This window comes from Macaca fascicularis, chromosome 8 (genome assembly GCF_037993035.2).
Source record: "Macaca fascicularis isolate 582-1 chromosome 8, T2T-MFA8v1.1".
NCBI lineage: Eukaryota > Metazoa > Chordata > Mammalia > Primates > Cercopithecidae > Macaca > Macaca fascicularis.
The window spans coordinates 83,764,109-83,792,057 of NC_088382.1; the positions used below are offsets into that span (position 1 = coordinate 83,764,109).

Here is a 27,949-nt window from a genome sequence, read left to right on the forward strand (position 1 = left end):
TTAAAGAATACTGCAGTTTATCAAAAGACATAAGAAATTTCAACTCATACTTGGAGAGTTATAAAAATGTTTTGGCTAAGTTATAAACATGTTTATAATGCAATTATTCGCATAACTCTAGTAATGCTAACGGCAGCTATAAGATCAGAATAGGTTTCTAAAAAACCACTAAAAACATAAAAATACTTAGCCCCATTATTTCCCTGTAGAACGTGTTCATTTATGCCTAAATTTCAGTATTTACTATATCATCATTGCTGATTTTAAGTCACATTCAAAGGATAAGGCAAAACCACCTACGAATTGGCATATTTGTTTATTTCTCAGTTTGTGAAAATGTCCTTAATTTGTTGATGTAGCAAACAAATTTCAACTTTGATTGCTATGCAAAAAAACAGAAGATAATCTGCTTTGCAATGAACTTTATATAGTTCAACTGCATACAGGCAACATGCTATATATGAAAAAGTTACTAACTGAACTACAGGTATTAAATACTGAAAAGAGTTAACAGTTTATTATAATTTATTTTATTTAACAATCTAGGAAGTTCGCAGCCATCAGCAGTTCTAGTGCAATTTCAGGTGCAATTGGGAATTCGGGAATCTCGGTGGAGCTGTTAGTGTAGCGAACCTTGTACGTAAAATACATGCATACTTTTGATAGCACATGTGAAGGTATCTCTCTAAAATTGACCTCATTGGTTTCGTTCTCAGCAAACTGACCTGTAAAACAAAAGAATTATGTATGTTATTGGCTGAATTGTGTCCTCCAAATTTGTATGTTGAAGTCTTAACCCCTAGTACCACAGAATGTGACTGTATTTAGAGATAAGTTCTTTAAAGAGGTAATTAAAAGAGGTCATTGGGGTGGCAATCTAATATGATTGGTGGTTTGTTTTTTTTTTTTCCCCCCCCGAGACGGAGTCATGCTCTTGTCACCCAGGCTGAAGTGCAATGGCGTGATCTCGGCTCAGTGCAACCTCCACCTCACAGGTTCAAGTGATTCTCCTGCCTCAGTCTCCTGAGCAGCTGGGATTACAGGTGCATGCCATCATGCCCGGCTAATTTTTGTATTTTTAGTAGAGACAGGGTTTCACCATGTTGGTCAGGCTGGTCTCAAACTCCTGACCTCGTGATCCGCCCACCTCTGCCTCCCAAAGTGCTGGGATTACAGGAATGTGCCACTGCACCCAGCCATGATTGGTGTTCTCATAAGAAGAGATCCGGACAGAGATGGGCACAGAGGGAAAACTGTGTGAAGACACGGAGAAGATGGCCACGTACAAGACAAGAAGAGAGCCTCAGAAGAGACCAACTCTACCAATACCTTAATTTTTAACCTCTATACTCCAGAATTGTTAGAAAATAAAGTTCTGTTGTTCAAGCCATCCAGTTGTGGTACTTTGTTATGGCAGCCCTAGCAAACTAATCATCATTAAAACAACCTCAATTAGCACCAAATAAATTACGGAATTCTGATTTTTTTAGTATTAATGACATAATAATTTTTTTTTTTTTTTGACACAGGGTCTTGATCTGTTGCCCAGGCTGGAGTGCAATGGCATGGTTATGGCTCACTACAACCCCTGCCTTCCGGGCTCAAGTGATCCTCCCACCTCAGCCTCCTCGAGTAGCTGGGACCACAGGTGAGTGCCACCATGCCTGGCTAATTTTTGTATTTTCTGTAGAGACAGGGTTTTGCCATGTTGCCCAGGCTGGTCTTGAACTACTGGACTCAAGTGATTCCCCTGCCTCAGAATCCCAAAGTGCTAAGATTACAGGCTTGGCCACTTGCACCCGGCCAACAACATTAAAAAACCTTCACTAAAATAGTACTTGGGGGCCGGGCGGGGTGGCTCACACCTGTAATCCCAGCACTTTGGGAGGCCGAGGTCGGTGATCACTTGAGGTCAGGAGTTCGAGACCAGCCTGGCCAACATGGTGAAACCCCATGTCTACTAAAAATACAAAATTAGCTGGGCGTGGTGGCGAGTGCCAGTAATCCCAGGTACTCGGGAGGCTGAGGCAGGAGAATTTCTGGAACCCAGGAGGCAGAGGTTGCAGTGAGCCATGATTGCGCCATTGCACTCCAGCCTGGGCAACAAGAACGAAACTCCATCTCAAAAAAAGATAGTACTTGAGATTCATCAAAACTGAATTTTAAAATTCTCTCCCTGTGGGTTGGAAACTTAAGTAGCTTTTCCTAAGAATCTTGGTGATATGATTACTGAAGGGTGAGCAGGATGAAAAAGTAAATCGTTTTTAAAAAAGATCAATCCAGGCAATCAAGTCTTTATGGATCATCAGGATCCCTGTGTTGTACTGAATTGCCATTTAAAAATAAAGCCAGGGCACATAACGGGTTTTTTGATTTGGATTTTCTGAGAATTAGTGAATATATAAAATCACTTGAATCCAGGAGGCGGAAGTTGCAGTGAGCTGAGATCATACCATTGCACTCTAGCCTGGGTGACAGAGCAAGACTCCGTCTTAAAAGATAAAACAAACAAACAAAAAAACTATTTAAACTATTTAACTATTTACCTAAAATAAGAAAAATTCTACTTAAAAGAAATGGGCTGAGCATGGTGGCTCACGCCTGTAATCACAGCACTTTGGGAGACCCACTTGTAGTCTCAGCTACTAAGGAGGCTCAGGTAGGAGGACCGCTAGAGCCTGGGAGTTCGAGGCTGCAGAGTGCCATGATGGCGCCACTGTACTCCAGCGTGGGCAACAGACAGAGACCCTGCCACAAACAAACAAGCAAGCAAGCAAGCAAGCAAGCAAAAGAAACATTTCAGGAAAGGAATTCCATTGTTTCCTCCTTCAGTTTTTTAAAAATATGATCATGTTAATGAGATCTCTTCACAAGACATTTTCCTTTAACAACATATCATAAACAGTTTTTCAGTCATTCCTCAAAATTTCTGTAGCTACACAAAGGTTGTATCATTTAGCCTTTACATATAGGGATAAAATATTTTCTTAGCAGTCTAGTACTAGCACTGTGTACTGAATATAAAAGGCATTTCACATCTACAAATATACTTTGAGAATACAGTATTTGAGAATATAATATTTTAAAATACTAAAATATATATAAAATGCCTTTTATATATCTGTTGGTTGGGAGTATACTGTAGTAGGAAGAAAGCAGTACAGCAGGACTCAGCAAATAATTCACAACAATAAGGTAAATTTTGGTTTGCCAATAACTAGAACTTCCTTTCTTGAATACATATCTGAAATATTACCAATAGGCACTTATTAAGCTGTTGATACTAAACAAACATTAGTGATTTTTCTAAAAGATGAGATTTATATAACATAAAATTAACCATTTTAAAGTGTACAATTCAGTGGTATTTAGTATATTTACAACGTTGTACAACTATCCCTTCTATTTAGTTCCAAAACATTTTCATCACCCCAAATTAAAACCCAGTAATCCATTAAGCAGTTATTCCTCATCTTCCTCACTCCACCCCCCGCCTCTGGCAAACACCAATCTGCTTTCTGTCTCTATGGATTTACCTATTCTGGATATTTCATATAAACGGAATCATACAAATGTGTGACGTTTTGTGTCTGAGTTCTTTTACTTAGCATGCTGTGGAGGTGCATACGTACTGTAGCATGTTATCAGTACTTCGTTCCTTTTCATGCAAACAGTAATTTGAGGCTGAATGTTTTCCTGATCTTTCCAAGATAAAAATCTCCTGTTTAAATTAAAGATCAAATTTATAAAAAGCAAAAGTTCTTTGCTTCTAGCCTGCTGTTATAAAATTAATTTTTAATTAAAATTCTGTTGGCATTTGTGATTTTTTTTTCCCCCTAAAGTACCTCCTTGCATTGTCCTGTGGAAAAGCCCAAAATCAATTCATCATATTCATCAGAGCCATGTTGTATGTGTGTGTATGAGGAGTGAAGGGTGCAATTCAACCAAGGAGCAATGAGTGTCTTTAGCACCCAGATTGGGGCCCCTAAATACCATTTTCTACTAAAACAAAACAGCGATTTTTGAAGAAACAGCTGTTTTCAGGATTGGGGAACAATGTACATGACACGCCTAAGAAATCTTATTACAGAAAGCAGTATAACTACTCAAGACTAACAGAGCCATGTCAAAAGGACATAGGAGTTAACACAATGTGGCTCTTTCTGACATAAAAATGAAGCAAATGGAACAATCTGAGCATCAGTAAGAATGACTGCAACAGACTGAAAAACATGAAATATAAAGTCATGAATTCATGATGACATGCACTCAAGAACAAAACACTCTTTACTACTGGATGATGCTGAAGAACCAATTCATTACTCTGAAAAATTATATTTAAAAGGAAAAAAATCAAGTCTTTATCATCTTTCCCATATAGACCGTATTTCAATGTAACCAAATAGTATCTTATAGGACAATTTTAGCTAATAAATGCAAAAAAATTTTACAGAATTGGAAAGTCACTGTTTTGTAATCTCAAAGTAAATCTTAACAATAATCACATGAATGCTAATTCAGAGTGGGAAATTTTTAATGGATGAATCAGCCTGACAACCTGGAACCCACTGATCAAGCATGACACTGCTAAAAGACATGATATAACAGGAATACAAGAGTGCTACCTACAAAGTATCCTTTGCCTACAAAAATGTACCAGAGTCTAGTCAAGTCTCCGGAATTTTAACTATGAGTTTACAGAATAAAACTCAAATATAATTCAATATGAAATATGGACAGCATACAAATGACCTTGCTTCTCTGTAAAATTAACCGATGGCCTGGAAAAAAAAGAAAAGGTGCAGGGGAACTATTGCAGATTTTGCAAGTGAAATGGCACAACATCAGGCATGTGCTTGAAATACTCCAAAAAAGTAGGGATAATGAAACAACTTAAGATTGGCAAAATGGGCTAGGCACAGGGGCTCATGCTTGTAATCCCAACACTTTGGGAGGCCAAGGCAGATGGATTGCTTGAGGTCAGGAGTTCAAGAACACCCTGACCAACATCTCTACTAAAGGTCAGGAGTTCAAGAACAGCCTGACCCCATCTCTACTAAAAATACTAAAATTAGCTGGGTGTGGTGGTGGCATGCCTGTAATACCAGCTACTGGGGAGGCTGAGGGAGGAGAATCGCTTGAACCCAGGAGGCAGAGGTTGCAGTGAGCTGAGACTGCGCCACTGCACTCCAGTCTGGGAGACAGAGTGAAAGGCTGACAAAATGTTAATAACTATTGAAGCTGGATGATGGGTACATGGAGCTTTTATTATACAGTTCTCTTTACTTCTGTGTAGGTTTTAAAATCTCCATAGTAAAAACAGAAAAAGAATTGTGGCCACACACGGTGGCTCACACCTGTAACCCCAGCACTTTAGGAGGCCAAGTCGGGAGGACTGCTTGAGCCCAGGAGTTCAAGATCAACCTGGGCAACATCGCTACAGTAAATAAAATTTTAAAAAAGGTGCACGCCTGTGGTTCCAGCTACTCAGGAGGTTGAGGTGGGAGGACTGCTTGAGCCTAGGAGGGCTTGTGCCACTATACTCCAGCCTGGGCAACACAGCAAGACCCTATCTCAAAAACAAACAAAAAACCCCACAACAACAACAACAACAAAAACCAGACAACACCAGAAAGAATTGCAAGGGATCCCAAATAGCCCAAACAATCTGGAAATAGAAATACAAAGTTGGAAGCCTCATACTTTCTGATTTTGAAACTTACTACGAAGCTACGGTAATCAAAATAGCATGGTACTGGCATAAGAACAGACATACGGATCAATGGAATATAAGTGAGAGCCCAGAAATACAAACATCTACAGTCAACTGAATTTTAACAAGGATGCCATGGGGAAACGGTCTCTTCAATAAATGGTAGTGGAAGAGCCACATGCAAAAGAATGAAGCTGATCTCTTACCTCACAGGATAAACAAAAATTAACTTAAGACCAAAGACCTAAATTAAAGAGCCAAACCCATAAAAGCCTATAAGAAAACACAGGGGAAAACACAGGGTTAGATTTGACAACAGATTCTTATATATGACACAAAAACCAAAGGAAAAATAAGTTACACTTCAAAATTAAAACTTTGGAAGGCCAAGGTGAGTGGATCACTTGAGGCTGGGATTTCAAGACCAGCCTGGCCAACACGGTGAAACTCCATCTCCACTAAAAATACAAAAATTAGCCAGGTGTGGTGGTGGGCACATGTAATCCCAGCTACTCAGGAGGCTGAGACAGGAGAATTGGTTGAACCGGGAGGTAGAGGGTGCAGTGAGTCGAGACTGTGCCACTGCACTCCAGCTTGGGCAACAGAGCGAGACTCTGTCTCAAAATAAATAAATATATTAATTAATTTAAAAAGATAAATAAAAATAAAAATGTGCTTCAAATGACACCATAAAAGGCGCGGTGGCTCACGCCTGTAATCTCAGCACTTTGGGAGGCCGAGATGGGCGGATCACGAGGTCAGGAGATTGAGACCATCCTGGCTAAGACAGTGAAACCCCGTCTCTACTAAAAATACAAAAAAATTAGTTAGGCATGGTGGCGGGTGCCTGTGGTCCCAGCTACTCAGGAGGCTGAGGCAGGAGAATGGCGTGAACCCGGGAGGTGGAGCTTGTAGTGAGCCAAAGTTGAGCCACTGCACTCCAGCCTGGGTGACAGAGCAATACTCGATCTCAAAAAAAACAAAAAACAAAAAACAAAAACTATGGAATGAGAGAAAGTATTAGCAAATCATGTATCTGATAAGGGTCTACTACTGAGAATTAATAAAGAACTCTCACAATTCAACAACAAAAATACAAACCACCCAATTCAAAAATAGGCAAAATACTTGAATAGACGTTTCTCCAAAGGAGATACAAAAATGTCTAGGAAGCGTATTAAATAATGTTCAACATCATTAGTCATTAAGGAAATGCAAATCAAAATCACCAGAGAGGCTGGGTGTGGTGGCAGTAATCCCAGCACTTTGAGAGGCCAAGGAGGGCTGATCACTTGAAGCCAGGAGTTTTCAAGACCAGCCTGGCCAACACAGCGAGATCCCGTCTCTACCAAATATACAAAAAGTTAGCTGGGCGTGGTGGCGTGCACCTATAACCCCAGGTACTCAGGAGGCTGAGGCATGAGAATTGTTTGAACCTGGGAGGTGGAAGCTGCAGTGAGTGGAGATTGTGCCACTGCACTCCAGCCTGGGTAAGAGTGAGACTATCTCAAAAAACCACCACCACCACCACCACCACCAAACAAACAAAAACCCACCAGATAACCACTTCACACCCATTAAGATAGCAGCTTCACGCCTGTAATCCCAGCATTTTGGGAGGTCAAGGTGGGCGGATCACCTGAGAGGCGGATGGATCACCTGAGGTTGGGAATTCGAGACCAGCCTGACCAACATGGAGAAACCCCATCTCTACTAAAAATACAAAATTAGCCGGGCATGGTGGTGCATGCCTGTAATCCCAGCTACTCAGGAGGTTGAAGCAGGAGAACTGCTTGAACCTGGGAGGTGGAGGCTGCAGTGAGCCAAGATCTGACCATTACACTCCAGCCTGGACGAGAGCAAAACTCCGTCTCAAAAAAAAAAAAAAAAAAAGACAGTAACGAATATTGGCCAAGATGTGTACAAAGTGGAACCCTTGCACATTGTTGGTAGAAATGTAAAACAGTTCAGCCACTATGGAAAGAGTTTTGTGGCTCCTCCAAAAGTTAAACAGAATTGTCATATTTGTCATATAATCAAGCAACTACACTCCTAAGAAGACATCCAAAAGAACTGAAAGTAGGTATTCAAACAATTATTTGTACACAAATGTTCACAGAACTATACATGGTAGCCAAAATGTGTCAACAACCCAAATATTTATCAACTGATGAATAAACAAATTGTGGTATATTCACATCTGGCTGAATGGATTATTATTGAGTCATAAAAAAGAAAGAAGTACTGTGAACGCACCACATAAATGAACCTTGGAAACATGAAAAATAACAAAAGCCAGATACAAAAGGCCATATACTGTATGATTCAATTTATACAAAATGTCCAGAATAGGTAAATTAGAAAGCAGACTGGTGGTGGTCAGACACTGAGGGTAGAGAATGGGAAGGGATAGTGACAGCTAATGAGTATGGGGCTTGCTTTTGGAGTAATAAAATGTTTTGGAACTAGATAGAGATGATGGCTGCAAAATATTGTGAATGTAGTAAATGCCACTAAATTGTACACTTTAAAACAGCTGCTTTTACATTATGTGAATTTTACTTCAAGAAAAAAACATTAAGAATAGAGACTTGGACTGGGTGAGGTGGCTCACGCCTGTAATCCCAGCACTTTGGGAGGCCAAGTCAGGCGGATCACAAGGTCAGATGAGAACATACTGGCTAACACAGTGAAGCCCCGTCTCTACTAAAAATACAAAAAATTAGCCAGGCATGGTGGTGGGCACCTGTAGTCCCAAATACTTGGGAGGCTTGAGGCATGATAATTGCTTGAACCCGGGAGGCGGAGGTTGCAGCGAGCTGAGATGCCACCACTGCACTCCAGCCTGGGCGGCAGAGCAAGACACCATCTCGAAATGAAAAAAAAAAGAATAGAGATTTGGAAGGTGGCAACTTGTATAAACTTTTTATCTAGCTAGGAACACAAATCACCAGTCTGTGGTTAAAAGGCTGACAATGGGCCGGGTGCAGTGGCTCATGTCTATAATCCCTGCACTTTGGGAGGCTGAGGCGGGTGCATCGCCTGAGGTCAGGAGATCAAGACCAGCCTGACCAATATAGTGAAACCCTGCCTATACTAAAAATACAAAAAATTAGCCAGGCTTGGTGGCAGGTGCCTGTAATCCCAGTTACTCGGGAGGCTGAGGCAGAATGACTTGAACCTGGGAGGTGGAGGTTGCAGGTTGCAGTGAGCCGAGATGTCACCACTGCACTCCAGCCTGGGCGACAGAGTGAGACTCCATCTCACAAAAAAAAAAAAAAAAAAAAAAAAGGCCGACTATGGAAAACTAATGTAGGGAAATCCATTCAGTCTTGTTGAAACGTATAGGATAAATAACTGAAAACAGAAAATGGCAGAAATCAATTTTTTCCCATTGCAACATAATCAAGCAAAAGGCCAGGCACGGTGGCTCATGCCTGTAATCCCTGCACTTTGGGAGGCTGAGATGGGCGGATCACCTGAGGTAAGGAGTTCAAGACCAGCCTGGCCAACATGGTGAAACCCCATCTCTACTAAAAACACAACAGTTAGCCAGGGATGGTGGCACACACCTGTAATTCCAGCTACTCGGGAGTCTGAGGCAGGAGAATCACCTGAACCCAGGAGGGGAGGTTGCAGTGAGCTGAGATCACACCATCGCACTCCAGCCTGGGCAACAGAACGAAACTCTGTCTCTCTCAAACAAACAAACAAAGAAAAAAACAAAAATGTAATCATACAACAATGTTAGAAGACTTACTCTCTTTAAATGCTGAATCATTTAATTCAACTTACAAACATCCATCAAACATTAAAAGCGAACATATGAAGAAGACAGAACTGTGCTTACCTGGGCCACTCAACATGGCTTTTATCGTGCCTGATGTTAATGCATGTTCTCTTTTTACAATAAATTCATGGCCATCAGATGATATCAATTTGACATACATGGCATCAGGGCCTTCACAGCCACCATAGGTTTTCTCCTCTCCATCTAAAGTAAAGTAAGTAGTAAAACAATTTTTGAATCACACAATGTATTAAAAATAAACAGGTTTGGCCAGGCGCAGTGGTTCACACCTGTAATCCCAGCACTTTGGCAGGCGGATCACCTGAGGTCAGGAGTTCAAGACCAGCCTGGTCAACATGGTAAAACCCCGTCTCTACTAAAAATACAAAAATCCAGCCTGGGTGACAGAGCAAAACTCTGCCTCAAATAAATACATAAAAGGTTTATTAACAAGGTTAATATTTGAAGAACTCAGACCAGAAACATTTCTGAAAGGTATTATAATAGTCACCAAGACTTTAACAGTTTTTAACTCCTTGTTTTATACTTCTCTATAAACATCTTCCAATATCAGAATAAACTGTAGATTTAAGAATGCTACTTCAGTGAAAATTTACTAGTATTTTTCAAGGAGGTATTAACAGTTGTTTTGTAACCAAAGCAGCCCATTCAAATTTGGAGACTAAGACAAAATATTTAACTAGTATGACTTTAATTCTATCACCTGAAATATTCATTTTTAAAAATAAGATGTATAGCAGATTTACAAATCAGTGTTTATATGCCATGTGAGCTCGACTTCCTTTGACAAGCCCCAAATTCTAAAAGACTTCTTTTACTCAGCATTTCACACTTGATGGTTAAAAATAATGATAAAAGTACACATTTAAACAATACTCAGTTTAAATTCATGCAAGATTAAAAGTAATTAATACGGACAAAATATTGGTCTTTAAAAAACACCCAAAGCTGACATGAGGAGACAGAGTGCACAGATGTTACTCTGCTACCGCCACTGCTGCTGTACTGGCTTCAGTCACAGTAGCCACATACATAGAGCGTAAAAGTTACATACGCGAGTAAAAATCTCCTTAATTTTTACAATTTTGTACTGTAACAGAATTTTAACTTTTATAATTATTAACATGTGAAATAAAATAGCTTACGGTTTATTCTAAAAACTTAGGAAGCCCTAGAAAGAAGCAGAAGGATGAAGCTGAAGTACTGTTCGACCACAGATATCCATTTGTTAATTAATTCAGAAATCTCTAAAATTAAAATTAATATAAATCTCAAAATCACTCATGTGCTATCACTGCCAAAAATGTTTAATTTGATTTAAATCACAACAACCAGACAAATTTAAATTGAGGAACAGTCTTTGAAGTAGAAAACTATTTAGAGACTAAAGAGACAAGTTAATGCAGTATGATAATTTAAAAATGTTTTTATCTATCCATCTATTTATTCATCCATCCATCCATCCATCCACCCACCCACCCACCCGCCTATTTGTTTATTTATTTTTTATTTTTTGAGACGGAGTCTCACTCTTGTTGTGGAGTACAGTGGCACAATCTTGGCTTACTGCAACTTCCTTCCACCTCCCAGGTTCAAGAGGTTCTCCTGCCTCAGCCTCCCCAGCAGCTGGGATTACAGGCACCCATCACCATGCCCAGCTAAATTTTGTATTTAGTAGTAGACCACGTTGGCCAGGATGTCTCGAACTCCTGACCTCAAGTGATCCACCTGCCTTGGCCTCCCAAAGTGCTGGGATTACAGGGATGAGCTGCTGCACCCGGACTAGTTATTTATTTATGTTTTATTTTTTTTAAGAGACAGGGCCTTGCTCTGTTACCCACGCTGGAGTGCCGTGGTGCAATCATAGCTCACAGTAACCTGGAACTCCTGGGTTCAAGAGATCCTTTTGCCTCAGCCTCCAAAGTAGCTGGGAAACAGGCATGCACCACCATGCCTGGCATTGGTCTTTGTTTTTTTAAAAAGGGCTTCTGTTCCATGTAAAACTTGTAATAAATATTCCATCTGTGTTATGTCATCTTATGTTATGTAACAAATGTTCATCTATGTTATGTCGATTTAATTCTCAGACCCAGCCAGGACCCTAAGAGGACTGAGATGGAGTTTTGCCAACTCTACAGTATGAATACACACACACACACACACACACGAAAGCAAACGTGGCAAAACATTAACAATCTGGTGAAAGCTATCTTTTTTTGTCTAATTTTTCATAAAAAGCTGGAGGACCCATAAAGATGTAAGTAGCTTCTAAATTATAGACTATTCAGGTATATAGATTTTTAGCAATTTTTGCCAACCTCTAAAAAGAAAGTAATAATGGTTATTATTTCAATTTATGCTTCTAATATTTTTTGCAACAGAAACCATTTCATGTTTGTCGTGAAAGTTTCAAATTTCTTAAGGTAAAATTACTCACTAAAAATCACAAATTGGAGTTACCAAGATATTATTACTGATCTGCCTATCAGGAATATACAGTCATGCATTGCTTAATGATGGAGATACCTTCCAAGACAAGAAATGCATCATTAGGCAATTCTGTCATGACGCAAACATCCTAAGAGTATACTTACTAAATCTAGAGTGTACTTACACCTAGGCTATATGGTGTAGCCTACTACTCCTAGGCTACAAACCTGTACAGTATGTTACTGTATGAATACTGTAAGCAACTCTAACATGATAGTATTTGTGTATCAAAACATAGAAAAGGTACAGTAGAAATATAGCATAAAAGAGTTTAAAAGGTATACCTGTATAGGTCACTCACGAAGAATGGAGTTTGCAGGACTGGAAATTGCTCTGGGTGAGTGGTGAGTGAATGTGAAGGTCTAACACAGTACTATACTACTACAGACTTCATAAATACTGCACACTTAGGCTACAGTAAATTTACCTGTTGCTCAGGTTGGAGTGCAGTCACACAATCATGGCTTACTTCTGCCTTGAACTCCTGGGCTCACTCAAGCAACTCTCTTGTCTCAGCCTCCCAGGCAGTTGGGACTATAAGCATGAGCCACTGTACCCAGCACAATTTTTCTTTATATCCTTATTCTATATGCTTTTTTCTATTTTAAAAAATTGTAATTTTTGTTCTACTTTTTAAATATTTTTGTTAAAAACTAAGATACAATCACACATTAGCCTAGGCCTACACAAGGGCAGGATCATCAAGATGTCACCGTAGGCAACAGGAATTTTTCAGCTCTATTATAATCTTTATGAGACCATGTCACACATGTGGTTCAACACTGACCGAAACATCATTATGCAGGGCATGACTGTGTAGTAAAAATAAGCTGTTGATATAGACAACTAATTTCAGTCTACTGAAATTTCACTTCCGTTCACTGATTTTGAAGATCTTTGAAACAAAAAACCAGTTTCTACTAGTTAAAACACAAAATTAATTATCTTTAGCTTACCCATTTTGTTCTTATGAAATTCTACTTTGCTTCCCCAGGAACTTTAGTAGTTTCCTGAAAATATAACAATATCATATTAAGATTAATGTTGCAAGAGACAAGTTTTCACTCATTGTTATTTAATATGTCCTTGGTGTTAAAAGTTTAAGAACTCTCCCTCCTGGTTACATTACGAGCTCACCATTCCTACGCAGCAAAAACACTGCACTTTAACAAAATCAATTGAATAGCAAAATGCTTTGAGAGCTTGATCAGCTGCCACTTTTGAATTGGAAAAAGACTACTTAAAATAGAAACAATCATTATAAATTGATTGGGGGTGGGGTTGTTGAAGAGGTTATAAGTGTGACATGTTAAAAGTAACAGACATGTAAAAATGTTCATTCCATTAAAATACATACACAGAACATAATTATCAAGAAAAAACTGCCATACTGAGGTGTTCTAAGGCAGAGGTCCTTTATTCTTTTTCTGGGTAAAGGACTCTGCTGAAAATCCGAACAAAACTATCAGTCCTGTTGCATAACAAAGAAGTTGGCTGGTTTTTGATCCTCGTTTTGAGATATGGCCTCTAAATCCTTGGAATTTCCCTAGTGATGCAAGTCTCTGCTATTCATCATGGGTCCTGGTAGTTTACGTTAAACAGGTAACTCACAGTGGGCCTTTGGATAGTTTAACAAGAGGACTCAGGACAAATGGTTCCGAGGTGGCTTTTTGATATCTCCATCACCTCCAGTTGGAGGGGTGCTGAAGACTGAGCTCAGTCTTGTTGCTTATGACTCACCAATCATGTCTACAGAATGAAACCCCAAGAAAATCCCTGGACACCAAAGCTCAAGTGAGCTTTTGAGGTTAGCAATGCTCTGTACACCTCGTTATGGTACACATCAACGTGCTGGAAGGATGATGCATATTGACTTAACACAGGGAGGACAGAGCAAGTTCTGGATCTTGTACTTAGTACACAGTAGTAGACAATAAGCAAATATTTGCTTGAATGAATGGCATGATATAATAACCAAGGACATTCCAGTAACTTCCATGAGAATAAAAAAGCACAGGGCTGGGTACAGTGGCTCACACCTGTAATCCCAGCACTTTGGGAGGCTGAGGCAGGAGGACTGCTTGAGCCCAGGAGATTGATACCAGCCTGGACAACATATTGAGACCCTATCTCTAAAGTAAATATAGAAATAAATAAATAAAAGAGAAGTCTTGCTCTTTAATTAGATAAGCATACACATACATATTTTTATGCTTCCATCTGTTCCATATACAGGCTACCTAACTTTTGAAATTTAACAATAAAGTGGTCAAAAATTTACAATTTTTTGAGAAATTATAAATTTGACAAAATAACAAGATGATTGCTAAAGAAAATGTTTCACTTTCTCAGTAATTTGTATTTTAGTAACATACTACAGCATCTATTCAGTGGAGGATCTTATTCATACTGATATTCTTTTTTATGTCATTTATAGGAAAAAAGCATTTCCTAACTATCCAGCTCTAAGAAATTCCTGACAAATTTTCTTTCTGGCATTAAGAGAAGGATCAAGAAAATGAACCATAACACTTCAGAGCAGAAAAGGAACTTGCAGGTAACCTCTCTAATGCCTCAGGTTTGAATGTCATCCATGTAGAGAGGCTAAACAATTTGTTTCAGGTAGTGACAGAGCAGGAGCAGAAATCAAATCTTAGTCTAGAACACTTGCTAAGCATGGAGACAGATATTCAAAAATACTTTTTTTTTTTTTTTTGAGAGGGAGTCTTGCTCTGTTGCCCAGGCTAGAGTGTGTAGCGTGATCTCAGCTCACTGCAACCTCTGCCTCCCAGGTTCAAACGATTCGCCTGCCTCAGCCTCCTGAGTAGCTGGGATTACAGGTGTCTGCCACCATGTCTGGCTAATTTATGTATTTTAGTAAAGACCAGGTTTCGCCATGTTGGCCAGGCTGGTCTCCAACTCCTGACCTCAGGTGATCCACTTGCCTCAGCCTCCCAAAGTACCATTTCCAATGTGAGATAAAGCAGAGAAAACAGGCAGCAGTAACAATGAAATACGATGAACATTTTGCAGGCCTAATAAGTGGTAAACATTGTACTAAATGCCTTATATACATTAAGTAATTAATTAATTTGTTTGTTTGTTTGTTTTGTTTTGAGACAGAGTCTTACTCTTTGGCCCAGGCCAGAGTGCAGTGGCGTGATCTTGGCCAACTTCTGCCTTCTGGGTTCAAAAGATTCTTGTGCCTCAGCCTCCCGAGTAGCTGAGACTACAGTTGCATGGGATCATGCCTGGCTAATTTTTGTATTTTCAGTAGAGACAGGATTTCACCATGTTAGCCAGGCTGGTCTCGAGCTCCCAACCTCAAGTGATCCACGCAATTCAGCCTCCCAAAGTGCTGGGAGTACAGGTGTGAGCCACTGTGCCTGGCCTATCTTATTTAAAAACAACTCTTCCACAAGGGAATTATTCTGATTTTAGAGATGAGGAACACTGGAAGAGTCTGCTACTTGCTCAAGGCTTCTACAGCTTAAGTGGCATCATTAGGATTTAAACCTAGGTAGGTTTGCCTTCACAGTCCACATTCCACTCCTTCCATTATTGCCTACTGCCACAGTAAAAAATTCTGGCTCCAGTTAAACTTAATTGCCACAATTCTCAACAGCTACTGATGTAAATCCTCAAAGAGTTCTCTAAAATTTAAAAATAGTACTGTCATTTTATGATATTACACAATTTAAAAATTCACAACAGCCATTATTATTTTCTTTTCATTATATTTTGTAATTACTCTTTTAAAAAACAAGAAAAGGCCGGGCGTGGTGGCTCAAGCCTGTAATCCCAGCACTTTGGGAGGCCGAGACGGGCGGATCACGAGGTCAGGAGATCGAGACCATCCTGGCTAACACGGTAAAACCCCGTCTCTACCAAAAATACAAAAAACTAGCCGGGCGCGGTGGCGGGCGCCTGTAGTCCCAGCTACTCCGGAGGCTGAGGCAGGAGAATGGCGTAAACCCGGGAGGCAGAGCTTGCAGTGAGCTGAGATCAGGCCACTGCACTCCAGCCCGGGTGACAGAGCAAGACTCCGTCTCAAAAAAAAATAAAAAATAAAAAAAATAAAAAACAAGAAAAGAAAAAATGCTAGAAAGATTGAAGTGCAAGAATTTCAAGGGCCAACTCTTCTATCTGGAAAATCTCTAGAATAAAACATTGAGGATGTTTATTTAACTAGCAGTAGCTAAGCAACAACGCAAAGTCACATCTTAGGAGCCCTTTGGGCAGCAACAGTTTCTCTAGAGAGTTAAGGTAGTAAATCAATTCCATTTATACAACAGAGATTAAGCAGAGGAAGAGGAGACCCACCCTTTCTCCCAACACTGAGAGGGAAAATCAACATTAAGAGTTAAAATTCCTAATTCTTAGGTAGAAGTTAGAAATATTTAAAATATGATTACATTTGGACCTAACCCATAAGTTATCTAAAGAAAATACGTTTGAGGAGACAAAAATCTCAGCTTGAACATCTATTGCATGACAGAGCTGAATTCTGGAAGTATGAATTGGGCAGGTAAACGCCAGTCATAAGGGAACCGTTGGATTGAGAATAGTTCTAGGCAGAAGAAAGAACATGAACAATGGCCTGAGACGTCATTATGCTTTTAGGGTGTTACATATAAACATTAATCTCTTCAAGTTTTTCTGTGTATGTGTATGTTTAATAACAAATACTTTACAGATCACTCACAAAAATACACTACAGATTAAAGACTCAAATGTAAAAAATCCACGAACTCTGGAAAAACACCAGAAAAAAGAATACAACTAGCTTACACAGGTATAAAAATGCTTGATGGGGCTGGGTACAGTGGCTCACGCCTGTAATTCCAGCACTGTGGGAGGCCAAGGTGGGTGGATCACGAGGTCAAGAGATGGAGACCATCCTGGCCAACATGGTGAAAACCCATCTCTACTAAAAATACAAAAATTAGTTGGGTGTGGTGGCGGCAGCCTGTAGTTCCAGCTATTCTGGAGGCTGAGGCTGAGGCAGGAGAATTGCTTGAACCCGGGAGGCAGAGGTTGCAGTACGCCAAGATTGCGCCACTGCACTCCACCCTGGCAACAGAGCAAGACTCTATCTCCAAAAAAAAAAAAAGCTTGATGGGCTGGGCATGGTGGTTCATGTTTGTAACCCCAGCACTTTGGAAGGACAAGTCCGGCGGATGACCTGAGGTCGGGAGTTTGAGACCAGCCTGACCAACATGGAGAAATCCCGTCTTCACTAAAAATACAACATTAGCTGGGTGTGGTGGCACATGCCTGTAATCCCAGCTACCCAGGAGGCTGAGGCAGGAGAATCGCTTGAACCTGGGAGGCCGAGGTTGCGGTGAGCCAAGATCGCGCCATGGCACTCCAGCCTGGGTAACAAGAGTGAAACTCCATCTCAAAAACAAAAACAAAAACAAAAATTAGCTGGGCGTGGGGTGGTGTGCGCCTGTAATCCCAGTTACTCTGGAGGCTGAGGCAGGAGAACTGCTTAAGCAACCTCTCAGGGGCAGAGGTTGCAGTGAGCCGAGATCGCGCCACTGTTGTCCAGCCTGGGTGACAGAGCAAGACTCTGTCTCGAGGAAAAAAAAAAAAAATTATAGGACACAGGCATATCTTATAAAATTAGGATACCTAAAATAGCAGTCTCCCAATTATGTACCCACTACCATAACTGTTAATAATATATGCGAGTGTATGAAACATGTATTCCTGTACAAGATTTCTGGAATTTCGTGTTTCTTAGAACAGATACAGTTGTTTGAAGATGTTAATTATTTGATATGTCCTCAAATTTCCTAGCACTAAAGCTACCTGCTCTCTTAGCATTAAGACTCTGAGTTTCTGTTCTGAGCTTGTTGTTCCAGTTTTGTCTTCAGTGGCAGTGGGTCAAAGACGGAAGTTCTCTGTTTTTACTAAGAATTCTATCAGGTCATTAAAGTAAACACACTTCTATCTTGAGGGGAGCTCTCAAAAAAAATTAAAATTAAAACACAAAGTAAAAGCATTGATCTCAATTTCCAATCTGTTTCTGATAGCTAATACTTAGTAACAGCTGAACTGTGCTTCCAAATGGTCAAACTTTTAGTAATAAAATGACGACTCATCTAATAATACCCAGTAATCAATGTTTTAATATCTCATTAGCAGGGTCTCAATTTCTAGTAACACACCCTCACAAATGCCAGTCCTATGATCTGTCATGTATTGTGGGGCTTAAGGAATTTTGATCAGAAGAAATCTCTGATACTTAAGAACTGTATTTTAGACCAACCACAAATCACCAATCAGAAATATGACACATGGGCCAGGCGTAGCAGCTCTTGCCTGTAATCCCAGCACTTTGGGAGGTCAAGATGGGTGGACCACCTGAGGTCAGGAGCTCGAGACCAGCCTGACCAACATGGTGAAACCCCACCTCCACGAAAAATACAATAATTAGCTGGGTGTAGTAGTGGGTGCCTGTAATCTCAGCTACTTGGGAGGCTGAGGCAGGAGAATGGCTTGAACCCAGGAGGCGGAAGTTGCAGTGAGCCGAGATCGTGCCACTGCACTCCAGCCTGGGCGACAAGAGTGAAACTCCGTCTCAAAAAAAAAAAAAAAAAAAAAGAGGTATTACATATGGTAGTGTGGACTGCAACAGGCAATCACAGTAATGTTAAGCGGTCCCTGGATAGTGAATGATGGTTATTTATATTTTGGTGGGCTGCAGTCGTTTCATATCAAATTATAAATGGCAAAAAAACCCCAAAAACAAAACAAAAAAACAGACTTCCTGAATCCTTATACTGGAAAAGTGAGTCAAAGTGTATGGCGAGAAAGGACAGTCTCTTCAACAAAGGAAGCTGGAACAATAGCCATATGGATTAGAAGCTCACTGTTAAACCATACACAAAAATCAATTTCAGATGGTTCACAGAATTCAACTTAAAACGCAAAAGGAGGCTACTAAAAGAAAACAAATTATTTTCATACCCTCACTGTAGGCAAAGATTTCTCAGCGGCTAGATGCAGTGGCCACACCTGCAATCGCAGCACTCTGGGAGGGAGATCACTTGAACTCAGGAATTTGAGACCAGCCAGGCACTCCAGCCTGGGTGACAGAGCGAGACTTTCTCAAAAAACAAAACAAAAATCTCAGAAAAGATGCAAAAAGCACAAATTGTAAATGAAAAACTTGATAAACTGGATTTCTCCAAAACAAAATTTCTGTTCATCAACTACCACAGCTGGGCATCATGGCTCACACGTATAATCTCAGCACTTTGGGAGGCCGAGGCAAGCCGAATGTTTGAGCCCAGGAGTTTGAGACCAGCCTGGGCAACATAGTGGTGAAACCCTGTTTCTATAAAAAATAGAAAAATTAGCTGGGCATGGTGGTGCATGCCCGTAGTCCCATGTATTTGGGAGGCTGAGATGGGAGAATCACCCCAGCCCAGGGAAGTTGAGGTTGCAGCAGGCCATGATGGTTCTACTGCATTCCAGCCTGAGCAACAGTAAGACTCTGTCTCACATACAAACCAAAAAACCCCCTCAAAAACCAAAAAGAAAAATGAAAAAAATGAGAACTCAAGCCACATATTGGAAAAAAATATTCACAACGCATATCTGACAATGGCTTTGCATCCAGAGTAAATTAAAAAATGCCTGTATGTCAATAAAAAAAATCCAATTAAAGTTGGACAGAAGAATTGAATGACCACATTAAAAAGTGCTCAACATTATTACTTATCAGTGAAATGAAACTCAAAACTGCAACAAAATACTACTATACAGCCACCAGTATAGCTAAAATTAAAAAGACCGTCAACATTAAATGCTGGAGAGGATGTAGAGCAAATGAACTCTCATACACTGCTGATGGGGAGTCCATCATAATAGGAGAATGGATAAATAAGCTGTGGTACATTCATACAGAGCAATACTATTCACAAAAAGGGATGATCTACTGATATAACATGGAAGAATATAAAAATATTACACTAAGTGGAAAAGCCAAACAAAAAAGTATACACTGTATTATCCGATTTATATAAAATTATACAACAGGCAAAACAAACCAATGATGATAGCTCAGCAAGTGACTAGAAAGGAACATTCTGGAGTGATAAAAATGTCAAAACTAAATGGTACAATTAGCATTTCACCATATGTAGGTTATATTAAAGCTAGAATTTTAAAAAATGATAGCATTTCTGAAGTTTACTTTACCTTAACTCCAAAGATATCATCATTCTAGGATGGTTTTCTGCCTAATTAAGCTTTCAAAAGTGACACCAGTAATAAAATTAACCCAAATTCTCTAGATATGCAAATACTAACAGAGGAGGAATAAGCGTTGGTCATCCCAAAGAAAGGAAATATGAGACTACAAATCTGCAACAGAAAATTTGTTAAGTGAACAGCTATAAAAGGAAAGTAGCTTTTGATCTGGGTCTCGATGGATGGAGGTTTTTTTTTTTTTTTTTTTGAGACAGAGTCTCACTCTGTTGCCCAGGCTGGAGTGCAGTGGCGCAATCTCAGCTCACTGCAAGCTGGTAGAGGTATTTTTACCAGGCAAAACTGGAAAGAGAGGGAGATCCAGGCAAAGTGAACAGTATGACCTGAGTCAGACAGCTTGGGGCACATAATGCAACTCAGTGTTGTTGGAAATCAGTTTACAAATTCATTCATTCAATAAATATTTACCAAGGGTTAGTATGCTAGATGCTCGCCTAGGCACTGGGGACAGAGATGAACATAACAAAGATTCCAACCTCATGGGAAGAATGGTGGGGACAGAAAACCAAAACAAAATAATACATACAGCATGGTGAAGAACTAACATTAACAGAGACCTGAAGAAAGCAAGGGAATGAGTCACGGATATCTGAAGGAAGAGCCTTTTATGGAGGGAGAATGGCAAGGAGACCAGTCTGGCCAGAGGAGTGAGTCAAGAAGACAGTGTAGGAAAACAGGAAAAGAGGTGAGAGTTTGGGAAGTTGGACTTCATCAAAGAGGCAAACAGCGATACACATAAGGAGCACACATTGAGATACTGACCAAGCCATGGGTTTTTTTTTTTTTTGAGACAGGTTCTTGCTCTGTCACCCAGGTTGAAGTATAGTGGTGCAATCCCGGCTCACTGCAGCTTCAATCTCCCGAGCTCAAAGGATTCTCCCACCTTAGCCTCCTGAGTAGCCTGCTACCAAGCCTGGCTAAATTTCTTTTTTTTTTAAATAGAGGTCTCCTATTTAAAAAAATAGGAGACCTCTATTTGTTGCCCAGGCTGGTCTCGAACTTCTGAGTTCATGTAAACCTCCTGCCTTGATCTCCCAAGGTGCTGCGATTACAGGTGTGAGCCACCACACCCAGTCCAAGACATGGGTCTTGAATGTCTTAAGAGTAAACAATGCTACAGAAGAATGTATTCCTTCTTTGCTACATTACCCTGTTTCATCACTCCTATTTATCCTTTTGCTGCTTTCTATCATTTCTGAAGACTTGATTTCAGCCTTCCATATAATGCAGTGCTTAAAATCAGTCAAACTCCTAGCTATATCACTGTGGGAAAACTAACCTAATCTTTCTGTGCCTAGTTTCCTCAATGGTAAAATGAGGATAATACAGCATCTATCTCACAGAGCTGTTCTGAAGAATAAATGGCTTTACATATACAAGCACTCAGAATACTGCCTAGCACACATTACAACACTGGCCATTATTCTATTTTTGAACCAGAGGTTCATTCCCATATGTATCGAGGGCCTACCATGTGCCAGGCACTGCTCTACATGCTTGGGAGGAATCTGTGGACAAAATAAATCCAATAACCTCTCCTCCACCCGTATCCTGGAATTCACATTTTTAGTGTGGTGGATGACACACTAAAGGACCAGAAAGTAAATACTGTTTGCTTAGCAGGCTGTAAGGTCTCTGTTACAACTATTCCAACTCTGCCACTGGAGTGCAAAAGCAGCCACAGACAAGATGTAAACGATTGAGTGTGGCTATGATCCAACAAAACTTTATTTATGGGCAAAAAAAGGGTAAATTTTATATAATTTGCTCTCTTTTTTTTTTTTTCTTAAGAGACAGAGTTTCACTATTGTTACCCAGGCTGGAGTGCGGTGGCGCAACCTTGGCTCTCACTGCAACCTCCACCTCCCGGGTTCAAGTGATTCTCCTGCCTCAGCCTCCCGAGTAGCTGGGATTACAGGCAAGCACCACCATGCCTAGCTAATTTTTTGTATTTTTAGTGGAGATGGGATTTCACTATTTGGTCAGGCTGGTCTCAAACTTCTGACCTCAGGTAATCTGCCCACCTTGGCCTCGAGAAGTGCTGGGATTACAGGCGTGAGCCACTGCATTCAGCCAATAATTTTCATGTTATAAAATACATATTTACTTCGAATTTTTGTCCAACTATTAAAAAATTTAAAAACCATTCTTAGCATTCTTAGCTTGCGGGTAGTATAAAAGCAGGTAGTGGGTCAGATGTGGCCTGTGGTTCTAACTTGCTGACCCTGTTCTAGCAGGTTCTTAATCTGCAGTCCCTTACTCCTCCAGGTTCATAGATAAGCAGCAGAATCCCAAATCCTTGAACCTGTAAGCACAATTTTGTGCCTATGTGCAGTTCAGGGTAAGCGGAATGAGGAGGTCCACAGCTTTTCTCTCTTATCATAAATTAAGAACTAGCCCTGTTGAATGAAAGTCAATGGCTACCTTATATAGACGCGAACCCATCTCCACATCTGAATTTCTACTGTTAGGTATTTCTATCTTGAAACTCAGATAAATTAAGTGATAGGACTTCAGTTTCTTCATCTTCCAAATGAGAGAATTGGACTCATTTATGTACAAAAGTCCATTCTGGCTCCACTATATCATGACTAAATCCATCTGAAATTCATCCTTTCCTAACAACCACCTCTAACTCAGCTTCCCATGTTTATTACCCAGAGTTGCTCTCCCACAACACAGAACTTAAGGGCTCCAGAGTACTGCATATTCTCACTGAGTCTGTCTGCCTCACCCCTGCAAACGACCTAATTATTCTCTCAAATAGTATCTACAAACCCCCTTGTTTCAGTTTTAAAATTATGAGCAGATATTCCCAACTTACAATGTGTATGAATCATAGATTTTACATATTATAATTAACAGAACCTTTAGAAAGATTGGCTAAAAATAAACTGAAACCAATCACTTCAGTTGCCTTGTCTCTCCACCTTCAGCGTTCCTGTTTTTGTATAACATACATTTTGTCCACCCTGCTGTTTCAAAATACTGAATAAAAACTGTCCTTCCTACCAAAGGTCAATCTTTCCACTTAAGCAATGATTGCTATCCCCTCACCTAACTAAAGACTCTGCTATGGCCATTATTCCCACCCACACACCAATCTACCATCTACTTCTTAACCTACTCTGATCAGCCTTTTGGCCCACCAGTCCATGTTAGGGGTTCTTATCAAATTTCAATTACTTCACTCAGTCACAGGGTCAATCTTTAATGCTCATTTAGCAGTGTTTTAAACAGTTGCCTACTCCCTCCATCATGAAACACTTTTTCCTTAGTACTCCAGATGTCACACACTCCTTCCATTACTTTTCTGCTTCCATTACTGTATGCTCCTCTTCTGACTGGAGTGCTCCCAGTCATCTGCCTTCTCCATTTAACATTCTCTATTTGATGTCCTCCAGACCACAGGTTATCATCTATAAAATAATGACTCCCAGTCATCTCCCTAGTTTTTCTCCTGAGTGCCAGTCGTGAATATACAACTTTTCTACTGCACATATTCTCAGGTGCCTACTAGTTATCGAACTCAGTTAATTCCCATACAGAACTTCTGATTTATCAATCTCAGAAACTGATACACCCTTCCCAGTCTTCCACATTTCAGTACATGCACTGCTGTTTACCCAGATGCTTGGAAAAATGATTGGTTATTCAAAAAACATTTTTTTTGTTTTTGGTTATTTTATTCCTGGGAAGAAAGCTAAACCCATTTGGTTCCAGCTTCAAATTACATTCCAAATCAGACTACTACTCACTTTCAACTCTACACTTCTAGTTCAAATTACCATATCTCAACTGGACATTTGATTTACTTTCCTGCTTACCACTCTGATCTTGTCTCCCACCACTCTTCCTTCACTATGCTCCAGCTACACTGGCCTTTTTGGTATTCCTCGAAATCAGTCAAGTTCACTCTTACCTCAAGGTCTTTGTATTTGTAATTGCTGTTGTCTCAAAAGCTTTTAAATCCTCATCATTTAGATCTCTAAGTAAAATATCAACTCATCAGAGAGCTCTTCCTTCCCTGATGATCTTACCAAAATTAGACACTCCCATCCCAGTCACTCTAACCCTTAACGTTGCTATATATTTTTTTCACATTTATCACTTCTTGAAACTATACTCGCTTACTTACACATATCCTTTCTTTCCTCAAGTTCCTTGACAGCAGGCCTAGAATAGTGCCTGGCACTTTGTAGATGCTCAATAAATATTTCTTGAGTGAATGTACTATTATTTTCCTAATCGCTGAGGCTTGAAATTCAGGCATTACTGGATGAGCTTTTTCTGCTCTTACTTAATAACAGAACAATAAAGAATTTAGGATAGTTTAGCTGAAATGCATTAACACATAAATATGACCATAGCCGGCCAGATTTGGTGGCTCACGCCTGTAATTCTGGCACTTTTGGAGGCCAAGGTAGGAAGACCACTTGAGCCACCCAAACAAAAAATAAGCTGGGTGTGGTGGTGGGCACCTATAGTCCCAACTACTAGGGAGGCTGAGGCAGGTGGATAGTTTGAGCCCAGGAGGTTGAGGCTGCAGTGAGCTGTGATCATACTACTGTACTCCAGCCTGGGAATGCAGAACAGAGTGAGACTCTGACTCAAAAATACGTATGAGCATAATAGCAAAGACTCCCCTGATTATTTTCCAGTACTAAAAAATCTACCAAAAAAACCCAGATAAACATTTTAGAAGATTTAAACAATTAAGTATCACTTTAGAACTTGATGTACAGGACTGACTATAACTTCTGGCTGTGAACTAGTGCCTATTATATTAGGGAATTACTATCTGGTAATGCATACATGCATATTTTTTGAATGGTAGTTATTAAATTTCATATTTAAGTAAAAGAGGAATGGTCATTTAAAATTAAACAGGGACCCCAAATCATCATTGGCAAGAAACAATAAATACCCATTATAGGACGTACCACAGCTGTTTCCTTGCCATTGTATGTCCAGAATGAATAAATCCACATGTAAACTGCTACGTTTCAACAACATGATTATAATGTAAATGAGATCAGAGATATGTCATTTTAGGTCAATGAACAGAAAAGGAAACAACTTTCGGGGATCAAAAAGCAAATATGGAGCCGAGTGCGGTGGCTCACGCCTGTAATCCTAGCTCTTTGGGAGGCGGAGGCGGGCGGATCACCTGAGGTCAGGAGTTCGAGTCCAGCCTGACCAACATGGTGAAACCTCGTCTCTACTAAAAAACAAACAAAACAAAAAAAAAAAAAAACAAACAAAAAAACACAAAATTAGCTGGGAGTGGTGGTGCGCGCCTGTAGTCCCAGCTGCTCCATAGGCTGAGGCAGGACAATAACCTGAACCCCGGAGACGGAGGCTACCGTGAGCCGAGATCACCCCACTGCACTCCAGCCTCAGGACAGAGCAAGACTCCGTCTCAAGAAAAAAAAAAAAAAAAAAAAAAGCAAAGAAAAAGAAAAAAGAAAAAAAAAAAGCCAAGACGGCAGTTAAAAAGTGAGGTTTTAAGACACTAAAGAATTTCAAGGCCAGGCGCAGTGGCTTACGCCTGTAATCCCAACACTTCGGGAGGCCGACAGGGGGCGGATTACTTGAGGTCAGGAGTTCGAGACTGGCCTGGCCAACCCAACATGTCGAAACCCCGTCTCTACTAATAATAGAAATATTAGTCAGGCGTAGTGGCATGCGTCTTGGTCCCAGCTACTTGGGAGGCTGAGGCAGGAGAATCACTTGAACCTGGGAGGCAGAGGTGGCAGCAAGCCGAAATCGCACCACTGCACTCTAGCCTGGGCAACAAGAGCAAAAGTCTGTCTCCCCCGGCCCTCTAAAAAAGAATTTCGGTTTTCTACACTAAAAGCAATGTGGAGTACAAATGCTCACTCTAAAATGGCACAAACTCTACAGTTATATGTTACTAAACAGATCTCAGTTCCTTAAGAGAAACTCACTGGGCACAGTATTTCACACTAGATACCTCCTTTCAGACAAGACTGGACGGGCAATAGATGCACGAAACCCCCAACTCATGAAGTCGAGCATAGATCATCCAACGAGTTACCCAGAAGGTAAACTTCTCGGGTACTGCTGCTAGAAGAAGCGAGAGACCTCTCCTTGGGCTAGGGACTGGCTTCAAGAAAATAACGAATCTGAGCGGACACGAGGAAAGCAGAAAAAAAAAGCGACAGGGCTACCATGCTCCTAACTCCACCCTCCCGCGCTCAGCCCGGAGAAGGCCCAGTCTCGCTGGCTGCTGCCCCTCCTTCCACCTCTTTCCAAACCCACCGAGCGGCGCCAGGAAAGGTCCCGCCGCCATCCCCTCCCCCAAACCAGGGGCTGGGAAGGCCCAGGGAGGTTAACAGCTTCCGTTCCTTCCCCGCCCAGAAGGGAAGGGGTGGGAAGTGGGATTGCGAGCTCGTCCCCTCTCGGCCTCCCTCGCCCTCCACCCTTACCCGGAGCTCCGTTTCCGCCCCAGCCCGAGACTCAATCGTCAGCCCCGCAGCCACCGCAGCCGGGTCCCCGCGTACTGCCACAGCCCCTATCCCAGGGCCGCCCCCCCCGCCCCCAGCTGCCTGCTTCTGTGGGTTCCGGGGCAGTCGAAAGAATTACTTCCGCTGGGTCACAGCAGCTTTCTGCGACGCTCGGGAGATCCGTACCTGGTGAGGCGAGGACGCAGAGTGCGTCGCTCACTTCCGTCTGGAGGTAGTGCGTAGCGCCCTACTCTCTTCCCCTATAGTAGGCTAGCCTATGAACGACACCGGCAAATTTCGACCAATCCGAGTCTAGCTCTTCTGGATTCCCAGCATGCAGCGCAGACCCTGATCCAATTACTGTAAAGACGCATCCTTAGAGAGGCTCTCGGGAGTCCGAGACAGCACTGCATTCTGGGATTTGTAGTTTCTCTGGTGGATACCGTCGGCCTTGGGACCGAGGCAGCCCTGCATCCTGGGACTTGTAGTTTCTCGCACTGCGTGTGAAGATTTTGGTGGTTTTAGAGACTGTCCCTGCCTCTCATTTAGGGGTACGCCTGGAGGTGGGAGACTGCTGAGGAAAGATTGAAACGTGGGAGGGCGGTTTCTTTGCTAACGAGATCGTGCTCTTTATGAAGCAGCATCTGTCCCTCGTGAAAAGTTGCTGTGCGTGCAGAAGAGCCAGCACAGCAACGACTAGCGCAATCGGCTAGCCTCATTTCCTCTCTTCCCGGTAGAATTCAATGCTAACTGAAAACTAACCAACCCCCCTCCCCCCGCACTACACCCCCGAGGGTCCTGCCTCTGACTCTGGGTTAGCTCAGCTATTCTGGATCCTGAGCTCACGCACAGAAAATCCAGGCGCCTGCCAATACCGTTACTCAGTTTTGGGGACCTTCTTTCTCATTCCACGCCCCCCTTCCCACCCCCAGCGTTTCCTGTGGTAAGATATACAGGCACCTTTCCAGGAAGGCTGAAACAGCTAAGTAAAGTTCACCTTCTACTGTTTTCCAGGAGTGTGGCATGAAGAGAATGTATGTAGGGCCAAGACAACATTGCAAGTTGCTCAACGAAGCACTCTGTGTGCTCAAAAAATAGATAACAGGCTATCCGGAGTTTATTGAACTGAGGACTTGACAGAAAGGCCTTTTTTCTTTTTTTAATTTGGTTGATTTGGTAGAT

General features: G+C 41.2%; 1 protein-coding gene across 6 annotated transcripts; it reads right to left on the minus strand.

The window, feature by feature from the left end:
- Positions 1-26,995, minus strand: ELOC (elongin C). Of its 6 annotated transcripts, none has more exons than XM_045398390.3 (5): positions 26,750-26,877; positions 25,241-25,296; positions 12,971-13,024; positions 9,564-9,707; positions 1-725 (listed from the first exon to the last, which is right to left on the minus strand). In XM_045398390.3, the coding sequence occupies exons 3-5, from the start codon at positions 12,972-12,974 to the stop codon at positions 535-537; spliced, it is 339 nt and encodes a 112-aa protein (XP_045254325.1). In that variant the 5' UTR covers positions 12,975-13,024; positions 25,241-25,296; positions 26,750-26,877; the 3' UTR covers positions 1-534. The 6 variants fall into 6 exon arrangements, with proteins under 6 accessions (XP_045254325.1, XP_045254328.1, XP_045254327.1 ...); XM_045398393.3 differs by lacking the exon at positions 26,750-26,877 and adding an exon at positions 26,275-26,317; XM_045398392.3 differs by lacking the exon at positions 26,750-26,877 and adding an exon at positions 26,249-26,317.
- Positions 26,996-27,949: the final 954 nt, after the last annotated feature.

Bases quoted from the DNA above. Each gene is read 5' to 3' on its own strand.
- ELOC (XM_005563551.5), bottom strand. The intron at 726-9,563 runs GTAAGCACAGTT...TTTGTTTTACAG, and splicing joins AGCCATGTTGAGTGGCCCAG to GTCAGTTTGCTGAGAACGAA.